Genomic DNA, 10,483 nt, shown 5'->3' with positions numbered 1-10,483 from the left:
GCCAAGGGAACTGGAGAGCTTTTCTTTTTTCCCACAGAGCATGGTGGTGGTGATATTGAATCCACAAATTTGAGACAAGAAAGGATAAAAAATGAATTTAGAACAGAAACGGAGATTCTTTTCCTGTTGTATTTTGCTCAAGATATTTTCCCCCAAATTAATTGAGAACCATGAAGTTGAGACCTCTAAAGAGGGCGACTGAGCACAGGGGACAGGGAGGGAGGGCTGCAACTTGCTCCCAGGGACTGGGGAAAATTAAAAAGAAAAAGAAAATAAAAAAGAAGGTTGGAATCCATCAATCTTCTGTGCTAGTCGTCCTCGCCTTCATCCTCCTGAAAGAAGAAGGGAGCGGTCAGCCTCCAGCGCCCATGGAGTCCTGCCCTTCACCAGCTCCTGGACGAAGACGGCCTATCAAACACCAGCCTTCCTGGCCCAAACTGGAATCTTCATTAAGTTAGCACTGGTGGGGAGGGAGAGCATGCTCCCAGAGTAAGAATCAGGTCCTCAAGAGCCCACAGCGGTTCACAATCACCCATAACTTCAGACCCATGAGATCCTACACCTCCCGACACACGCAGTGAGACATGTAGGCTTAACCACCCATACATATAAAATTACATTTAAAAAAAAGATGTTAACACTCCATTCCCCCAATTGTCCCAATATTTTAGCCAGTTCCCTATTATTATATTTGATAAATCACTAGGGCTTGGGTATAACTCTCCTTTCTTCCTTACCTCTCCTTCCTCCCCTTCATCCTCATCATCATCCTCTTCACCTTCATCTTCATCTCCTTCTTCATCAATATCTTCCAAGCCCTCCTCCTCTTCGTCGTCGTCATCATCATCTTCTGCCTCTCCTTCCTCATCATCCATGTCTGGAACCTGCAAACACCAGGCAATGTCCTGTTAGGAACCCATCCTGTTGGACACATGACCTCCCTTCCCTCAAGCCACTGAGCCTTGACTCACCAGATAGTACTGCAAGGGATTTGGCCAAATGTCNTCCTTGATGACCTCTCCTAACTCGTCAGCACCCGCGTCAGAGTGGTCAGTAAACCAGGTAAAGAAGCTCTCTGGCTCCTCATGCTGCCTCTTCCTGCTGGCCTTATTCTGCGTTTGACTTGAGCGTTTTGTCAAATCCTAATGAAGACATAAACACTCCCTTTATTTGCTCCCCATAATACCCAACCCCACATAAAGTACCACGAAGTCCAGTGAAGAAGTTCATATTACTAAGAATTATAAAATGTGCATTTGGTAAACTCTTATAAATTGCTTTCATAGGAATACACCTATCAATTGTCTGACTTCATAAAATGACTTCCACCCTAAATCTCCAATCCAAACCTATGTCTCCAAAAATGGAGCATGAAAGCCTGAGCAGATACTGCAGCACAAAGACAAATGCTGTGTGTGATGTTGCTACCGCCGATTCCTCTGCATATTTTACCCAGAATCTAAGGCACTGTGTGCCAATCAGGAGTCCAGCTAAGCTGGGCGGTGGTGGCGCACACCTTTAATCCCAGCACTCAGGAGGCAGAGGCAGGTGAATTTCTGAGTTCAAGGCCAGCCTGGTCTACAGAGTGAGTTCCAGGACAGCCAGAACTATACAGAGAAACCCCGTCTTGAAAAACAAAATCAAATAAGTTCAGCTAAGCCATGATATACAAAATACCTTTCCAGATTTCCATTTGATTTCAGTGGATTTTGAAGACGGGTCACCACTCTCATTCAGATGAAATTCTTTGGAGAGAACTTTATTTTCAAAGTAAGGATTTTCATCAAAATACTGTAAAATATGAAAAGATGAGCAATCAATGAACAGCTTTCATACCATTACATACTCTTTGTGCTAAGCAGGAGGTTAGGTACTTACAAAATCTATTCTGTAACCTGATTTAATGTCTTCAAATTCTGTCACTTCAACTCTGGTCAAATAATGCAGAGCCTCCTCGTCCTCCTCCCCAAGCAGTGCAGACACTTGTGGATGGTTGACAAATGTTGTTACCCAGAAATTTGGGATTTTGGCGATCAATTCTGACCTCTTCTGAAAAAATGGTTGGCGGAGTTTGTTATATTTTTGTTCTACTTTCAAAATTTCCTCACTGGCTTGTTCATTAAGTCTGAAACAAATAAAGACTAGAATCAAAACCTAAGGTGGTAAAATGATAAGGCTAATACCCAACCAACACATGCTGGGAACACTGTTGCATTTTTCTCCCCCCTTAGGAGCAGAGTATCTGCTGCCCTACAGCCCAATCCCCTGCCAACCAAAACCACTGAGCTAACTCAGCTCATCCCCAGTACTGGCAACATTGTATTTCAGATACTGTATTTGGAGGCTATATTGTGTCCCCAGTAGCAGAAAGTGTAAGTGAAGGTTAATCAAGAAACAAGCAACATTGTTGCTATAACATCTTAACAAACCAGGCAGCAGCAGCCAGCCTAATTCTGTACCTCTGAAGGCACCCCCAGCCTACAGTACTTCTGCATCTGGGAAGGTGGAGGTATGATTACTTTAACCAGACTGAAACACAAGTGTTCACCAAAACCTCCCTATAGCTATCTGATGCCACATCAGTTCCAGAGAACTTCCATAACATGAACTATAATATTTTTTACCTGTCTATTTCATTTTGTACTTCATCAATATGTTCAATTGCTTCTTGCTGTTCTTTTTCTGCAAAACAAAAGGGGACATAAGACTCAACACTAATTACAAGCTCTTCTTCCTGATCCCAGGATGGGAACTGCCAACAGTGAAACTCCCCACAAAGCATGCTCCCCACGTGTTCGAGCACGCAGTTGAGAATTACTTTCTCATTACCCTACCATTCACAAATTACGCATCTACTCCGCTACTCAGAAAAATGCTTCACTCCGGGAACACTTCTTAAAGAGTTTCATTACAAAGGTGCAATCATTGGCCTTCACTATTAAAGGTGAACGAGAGGTTTGGCCTCATTCTAAAATTCTTCATGTTTATTACTAATCACATTATACAATTGTAAGAAAGGGTGCCAGCTGCTAACTTAGTGTGGAAACTAATCCATGGCCATAAAACAAATTCAACTGTTATAACCGCTCTAAGAAAAATTAAAGCGCTCTCAATTTATGATTCTCAACATACACCCGACAAAAACCAGTTAGTCACCAAACTTCCCCAGTCATCTTTGCAGACTTCGAATGTAAACCCGATTCCAACCTGACCTTACTCCTTCAACCCATTCTTGATGAGATTGGTCATCATATACGGCCGTGCAGTTATTTCTTAACACTTTCGGGGAAAACCCTACTTAAAAACTAGGAGGCATAGAGAGAACAGGGGGTGTGCTCCTATTTCGTGCCCTTTTGTCCGAGGAGGGCTGTGAAGGCTTTTACAAAGCCAAGTGGGCGTGAAGGGGCCCGATAGCGCGGCTCATTTCCGGTAACTAGCACGGGGTCTGCAGCTGTCCTGGGCTCGAAACGACCCTCCAGGCGAGGGCTAGGCGTCCTCGAGGCCCCTGAAGCCCCTGCCTCGCACCGCCTCCGGGCCAGATGCCTCGCACCCCCGGCGCGCCCGAGTGTGGCCGCCCCACGTGGGGTGTGCAACCCGCGCCGCCTGGAGCATCCTCCCGCCGGCTCCGCGCCCCTACCCCGCCCCAAACCCTGGTTCCCGGTCCCGCGGTAGCGCCGGCTCAGGGCGGGAAGCAGGGCGGCGCGAGAGGCCGGGCCGCAAGGCTGCGTCCGGCCGCACCATGTGGCGGCGGTGGCGGCTGATGGGAGCGAGGCATCATGGCGGAGCACAATAAAGAGAGGCTTCTCGGGAGGGAGGGAGGGAGGGAGGGAGGAGGGGGAGGAGAGCGCGGGAGGGGGAAGGGGGGGTCTCCGCCCGCCGCGCAGGCCGCAGCGCCCCCGCCTCGGCCGCACCGCTCGCCGCCACGGCGCCACCCCGGCCCCCGGTCCCGGGCCGCACACAAAAAGGCGCCGGCGCCGCGGCCCCCGCGCGCCCCCCGCAGCCCCGCGGGCCGGGCCGAAAGATGGCGGCGCGGCCGGGCCCCCGCCGCGCCCGGTCCTCACCTGAGGTCTCGTCGGCCCCGTCGTGATTGGAGTTGAGCTCCTTTTTACTGGCTTTGGCCGTCGGCGCAGACATGGTGCCCTCCGCGGTCGGGGCGGGGAGCGGGGAGGGGGAGCGAAGGGACGGCCAAGGGGGCGGCCAGCGGCTTCCCCTCACGCCACACGCGCGGCGCCCGCTCGCTCCGGCCGCCTCCTCCCGGCGCTCACTTGCCTGCCCTCCCCCTGGCTGCCTGGCACTGCCCGCGGGGCCTGACGCCGAGGCGGGCCCGGGCGCGTTGTGGCGAGCCCCCGGCCGGGGCTCTCGCTGAAGGCGGGGAGGCGGCGGCGGCGGCGGCTCGGCTGGGCTCCTCGACTCGCGCCCCGCGCTCCGGCTCGCTTCTCGATTGCCCCGAGCCGCCTCCTCCTCCTCCTCCACCTCCTCCACCGCCACCTCCTCCTCTTCCCGGCGAGGGGCAGGCCGCAGAGCGCAGGCGCGCCAGGCCTGCGCAAGTCCCACCCCCGGCCGGAGAGGCTCGCGCCGCGCCGCGATTGGCCCCGGCCGCGGGCCAGGGGGCGGGGCCGTGGCGGGTGGCGGCGGTGGGGACACAGGGGCCTGGACGAGAGGCGGGAGGAAGCGGCTCAGCGACGCATGGTCCGGCCCCCGCGCGGTGCTCCCCTCCCCCGCTCTCCCCTTCTCCAGCCGACCCGGGACATTCGCGCGCCGCGCGGTGACTTGAGAGGCGTGGCCTCCGTTCCCCAATACCCGCGCATCACGTGGTGGCTCAGTGGCTTCCCTTAGCGGGGCGGCCGGGGGCTCCGGAGAGGGGGCGCGCGCAGCCCCTCAAAAGTACAGGCCTCAGGAGTATCCTGGCTACAGTCAGGCGCCTGAGTTCTGCACCCGGGCACCTTCATCTTTTTCTAGATGGAGAAGTTGGGGACTCAAACTCTAGGCTGCTGTGCAAAGCCACGCTCAAGCAGTTCATCTATCCAGTCTACACACAGGACCCGGTTGTATGCATGGGCCAAGTCAAGTCTCTGCCCTCGGTTCCGAATTTTTAAAAATCTGTTACATATTCACACTCAAAAGAACCACAGGAAAGGTTAAGTCCTCTGTAAGGACCTTTCTGCCACAGGTCCTTCTGCTCAACTTCGTACAGGTGTCCTGATCTTAGTCGTGAGGGAAACGCTTAAACATCCAAGGCTAAAACAGTAAAAAAAACAGCTTTAGATTAAAAAGCCTCTAAGCATTGTGTCGGAGGAATTTTCTTTCAGGACTTGAAAAGATAGTTCTCTGTTGACCTGGATCCCAACACGTGGTCCTGGAAAGCCAGAAAGCTCTCTACCTGGGTGCTCTACCGCGTGAGCTTTAACTATGCATATTCTCCAGCATCCCCATTTTATTATCAGCTCTTATACATAAAGCAACGTGTCAAGACATTCATGATGGGTAGACAATAAATGTAAAACACACCATATACAGTCCATGGTGAGAGAATACAATGTGCTCGCGAAAGTTTCCATCTCAACTCCAGGAAATTCAGCTAAGCCTTCCTGGTGCACCTTATGCTCAAGTCGGTGAATGAATTGCGTTCATCTGTTGCAATCGCTAAGCTTAAACCTGGCTACAACCTCTAAGGACCTCTATCCAGCACAGCTCCCAAGCCCAGAGACCTCCAACACAGGCAACTGTGGACAGGCTCCTTAAAGAGGTCTGAGAAAAAGCAGAACTATAAACATTTGCTAAAACTCAAGTGATACCTTCACCAGGAATGGTTCCTGATAGTCCTGTGAGGTCCTGGCACACAGTTGCAAAGAAATTCCACAAACAAAACAAGGCAAGTAAGGACTTAGACTGAGGCAGAGGCCAGCCTGGGCTACAGTGCGCAACAGTATCTAAAAGAAAAACGGCAGAAAAACCGCTAGGCTAGCGTGAGCCCTCCCACACCACTACAGTAGGCTTCTGCTACATTTGGCTGTATTTTCCTGGTAACCCTCATAAGATACAAAGTAACTTTTACAGACAATCTTAGGGGCTAAACAGGGCTTGGATCCTAAGAGGCAAGTTCCTTATCACTCAGCCACGCCCCCTGCCTCAAACTCTTCCAAGACAAGATACTAAGTATATTTTACAGGTAAACTAAACTGAGTTAAGTAATGGGAATGGACCCCCAGGTCTAGTGCCTGATAAAGTCATCTCCCTGCCAGCTCCACCCGCAACTGAATGAACTTTACAAGAGAAGAAGCGGCATAATCCACTTATTTTCTCTTTCTGGGGGTGGGGGTGGAGGAGTGGAACTAAACTAGACAAGGACGGCCTTGAACCTCTGCTCTTAACTCCCCAAACCCCTTAATGTCTTAATGTAGCTTAAGAGACAGAACTGACATCAAGACTTGACACACACCTGCGGGAAATAAACAAAACCCACCAAGAATGTCTGTTTCTTTCTCTTTGTATTATACAAACATTTTAAAAATTACTTTTTACCCGGAAGAGTGTTTTGTCTGCATGTATGTAACTGTACTACGTGCAAAGACCAGAAGATGATCCTCCTGGAGCCGGCAGGACTAGAGACTAAACCCAGGTCCCTGGCAAGGCCAAATGTGCTCTTCCAATCTCTTTCCTTTTTTACCTACAAGCCTAGATACACTGACTTAATGGGCCACTCCCAGGTAGAAAGAAGCTTGCTCTGAAAGTTTTTTTCAACCACAACGTCTGGTCCAAGGGTTGGTGCCTGTGACCACAGCATGCATCTAAAGAAGACCCACAGGGCCTTCCTCTGATTGGGCCCTGAACTTCATGATGAATGCAAGGAGCATACTAAGGGAAATCAAAGCAGAGAGGCACGAGGTCCTGTAACCAGGGGAGAGGCCCTGGCATGGGTGCATCCAGAAAGCCACCAAGCACTGCACTCTCCATACCAGTGTGGAGAGGTGGCTGGCTACAGTGCCTGGCAGGTCAACCAGTGTCCACTGAGCACATTTAGGAGGACTATGGTGGCACCCTCCCATCTCTCGGGGTTTAGCTATTTCTGCCAGTGGACTAAATGTGTAACACCAGAAAGGTTCGCTCACACTTTGCTTCTAACAAAAGGGAAAGGATTTACCACCCATTTCAACTGCAATTCATTTACCCTTAAGTCTCAGCAAGCAGTGTGAAAAGGGTATGGTGTTTGCCGAGTGTACATACAGCATGTTCGGGGCTCCATACCCAGAACCTTCGTCACGATGGCGTTAGCCATCCTAGCTCTCTGAATCAGAAAGTTCAAGGTCATCCTCACCGGCAAATTGGAGGCCTGCATTAGCTACATGAAACCCTCCCTTAAAAAAAAAAAAAAAAAAAAAGAGCCGGGCGTGGTGGCGCACGCCTTTAATCCCAGCACTTGGGAGGCAGAGGCAGGCGGATTTCTGAGTTCGAGGCCAGCCTGGTCTACAAAGTGAGTTCCAGGACAGCCAGGACTACACAGAGAAACCCTGTCTCGAAAAACCAAAACCAAAACTAAATAAAAACAACAAAAAAACCCAAGGCTATACACAGAAACCCTGTCTCGAAAAAAACCACAAAAAAAAAAAAGAAAGAAAGAAAGAAAGAAAGAAAGAAAGAAAGAAAGAAAGAAAGAAAAGAAAAAAGAAAGAAAACTCTGGGTGTGGCGGTGCCTTTAATCGCAGCATGTTAAAGGCGGAGTACCAGGAGGGTCATATCGAGACCCTGTCTTTACCACTTGGAGACATAGGACAGGTCTTTGCCTGCCATTTGAAATGTAAGAGAATGGGACACAACAAAGCGAAGCAAGTCCACAGAAGTACAGAGGTGCCGACTCCCCTCGGTGCCTAAGGAGTCTAGACTTAAATCAAATCCACATTTTCCTTCTGCTTTTCTGCCCTGTACCAGACCCAAGGTACGCGGGAAAACCACACCACGACACGAAGCTGTGCCTAAGAAACGCAACTCTCGCGGTCAACAGAGGAGGCGAAAAGTGCAGGCATGAAAACCACTATCTGAGTGGAAAGCGAGGAAAAGTGCTTGCAAGGGGCGATTCTGGGTGCGGCCAGCAGCGCTTCAGATAAGGAGTCCTTAGGCTCAGAGCGAGAAGCTGGAAAGCGACTCCCCCCACTCCGTCTCAAACCCGAGTTTCCTGGCATAGGGCAAGTCCGTGTCCAGGCTCGGAGGAGAGAAAATGCAGCTCCAGGCCTTTAGGCCACGCCACCCACTTGGGAAACCCGGGGAGGTGGGTGGGAACCAGGTGGGCAGGGTCCCCGGTACCGGAAGTCTTAGTTTGTACCTGGAGGGCCACCGGGAGGCTAGGTCTTAAGTGTAGAAGACAACCACGTGACTAGCCCTTTGCTCGGGCAGGATGGGAGAAGGAAGCTGGGAGCTACACGAGGTGGCAGTAATTCAGGCCAGAGTTGTGGGCCGGCGGCTTCAGCAACAGGGAGACGATCTGAGCGGGCTTGAATCTCCAGGACTCGGGGTTGGAGGGGTGGGGAGGCCTCGAGCTGCTACATTTACCCAGACGGAAGACCCATTCGAGAGTTTGGGGGCTGGGAAGCGCAAGCTGGGTCCCACGTGGTGTCCCGGGCCGGAGGAAGTCCCCTATGCTCGGGTCTCCTAGGTCCGCGCTTCCTGATCCTTTTCCCACATCATCTTCATTCCCCGCCGCCCCGGGACAAAAGCTTTCACGAGTGATTGTGCGGGGGTCTCAAGTCCAGTGGGATGGGGAGGGCAGAAAAAGCCAATCAGAGTCGATCGCCAAGGGAACGCAATGGAGGAACTTACCTCCCTTCGGCAGGCCGGGAGAGGCCGACTTGTCCTCCAGCTTCGGGGTAGCAGCTGGTCTGGGTTTCTTGGGCTGAGGCAGGATCGCAGATTGCCGCTTCGGGGCCATAGCGCGAGGGAGGTGGCCAGGAGATAGAGCCCAGAGCCCAGATGCTCACAGCAGGAAGAAACTCACAGGAACTGAGGCGGCCTCAGGTGCGGGAGATTTAAGTCGGCCTCGCAGCCGCCCTGCCCGCGGGGGATATTTACATGACAGTGGGACACACACCCCCACGCCCCTTCTCCCAGCCTCCTCGCCCTCCCTCCAATCAGCAGAAACTTCTTTGAGTTGCTCGCGGCGGGGGCTTCCCGGCGTTGGAGGAGGGGGCGGCTCCTGCGGGTGCAGCGCGGGGCTGCCTTTGAACCCGGATTGCACGTGGAAGCCTGTGGCTGGTGGCCCTGCCCTCCCCCAAAACCCCTGTCTTACCCTGCGCGGCCCCCATCAGGGGTTCTTCCTCTTTCCCTTCACCCCCTAGTTTGCTGTCCCCGGAGACTTAATTCACCTCAGCCTTGAACATTCTTTTCACTCATCCCAGCCCCCAACTCGTGTTTGGCTAGACTCCTTCCCAGCCTGCAGATCGCCACTTGGAGCGACAGATAAATGTTGGAAAAAAAGGGATTCCCAGGCGAAAATTACAAAAGTCGCGGTGGGGGAAGGGAGGGAAAATTTGGCTCACTCATAACATCTATTCGAAAAGGTTTGTGTCAGAGAAGTTAAATGCGCTGGCTCAGCCTGTATCTTGTTTTGTTTTGAAGACAGTTTCTCTGTGTAGCCCTGGCTGTCCTGCAACTCATTTTGTATATAGACCAGGCTGGTCTGAGAGTTCTGCCTGCCTCTGCTTCCCGGAGTTGGGGAGGAGTGCACCACCACCCCTGGCTTTTAGCCTGTAAGCCCTTAGAAGAGGAGGTCGGAGGATCATCGCAGGTTTCAGACCAACCTGGACTACAGTGCAAACCCTGTCCCAAAAAAACAAGAAGAAAAATAAATTTTTGCGTGTGTATGGGTTGCTGGGGTTGGTTGCTGTGTTAACACGCTAACACAGCTACACACCTTGCTGCTGCATGCCATGCGTATGTCACATACCCAGGTAATAAGAAACAAATGTGGTCCAAAAAAAAAAAAAAAAAGCAAAAGCGGGGCAAAGGCAGGAAGATTTCTGAGTTCGAGAGCAGCCTGGTCTACAGAGTGAGTTCCAGGACAGCCAGGGCTATACAGAGAAACCATGACTCGGAAACCGCTGAGCCATCTCTCCAGTTCCCAATAGATAATAGTTTGTTGTCCTTTTTTTTTTTTTAAGATTTATTTATTTTTATGTATATGAGTACTCTGCAGCTGTCTTCAGACACACCAAAAGAGGGGATCAGACCCCATTACAAATGGTTCTGAGCCACCATGTGGTTGCTGGGAATTGAACTCAAGAGCATTCAGTGCTCTTAACCACTGAGCCATTCCTCAAGCCCCATCCCCCCACCCTTTTTTTTCTTGACAAGGTTTCTCAGTGCAGCCCTGGCTGTCCTAGAACTTGAAGCTGGCCTTGAAATCAGAGATCTGCCTGCCTCTGCCTCCCAAATCCTGGGATTAAAGGTATGTACCACCATGCTCAACTCACAGACACATTTTTTTTTTTTTTTT

At 51.5% G+C, this 10,483-nt stretch overlaps 1 protein-coding gene across 2 annotated transcripts; it reads right to left on the bottom strand.

Moving 5' to 3' along the window:
• Positions 1-111: 111 nt before the first annotated feature.
• On the bottom strand, positions 112-9,062 carry Set (SET nuclear proto-oncogene). Of its 2 annotated transcripts, none has more exons than XM_021192552.2 (7): positions 8,812-9,062; positions 2,625-2,682; positions 1,879-2,125; positions 1,678-1,791; positions 972-1,142; positions 738-884; positions 112-332 (listed from the first exon to the last, which is right to left on the bottom strand). In XM_021192552.2, the coding sequence occupies exons 1-7, from the start codon at positions 8,918-8,920 to the stop codon at positions 309-311; spliced, it is 870 nt and encodes a 289-aa protein (XP_021048211.1). In that variant the 5' UTR covers positions 8,921-9,062; the 3' UTR covers positions 112-308. The 2 variants fall into 2 exon arrangements, with proteins under 2 accessions (XP_021048211.1, XP_021048212.1); XM_021192553.2 differs by lacking the exon at positions 8,812-9,062 and adding an exon at positions 4,062-4,474.
• Between the last annotated feature and the right edge of the window lie 1,421 nt (positions 9,063-10,483).

The sequence above is a fragment of the Mus pahari genome, chromosome 3, assembly GCF_900095145.1.
Source record: "Mus pahari chromosome 3, PAHARI_EIJ_v1.1, whole genome shotgun sequence".
NCBI lineage: Eukaryota > Metazoa > Chordata > Mammalia > Rodentia > Muridae > Mus > Mus pahari.
The sequence above is the reverse complement of the archived record's forward strand: the minus strand, read 5'-3'. Positions and strand labels throughout refer to the sequence as shown.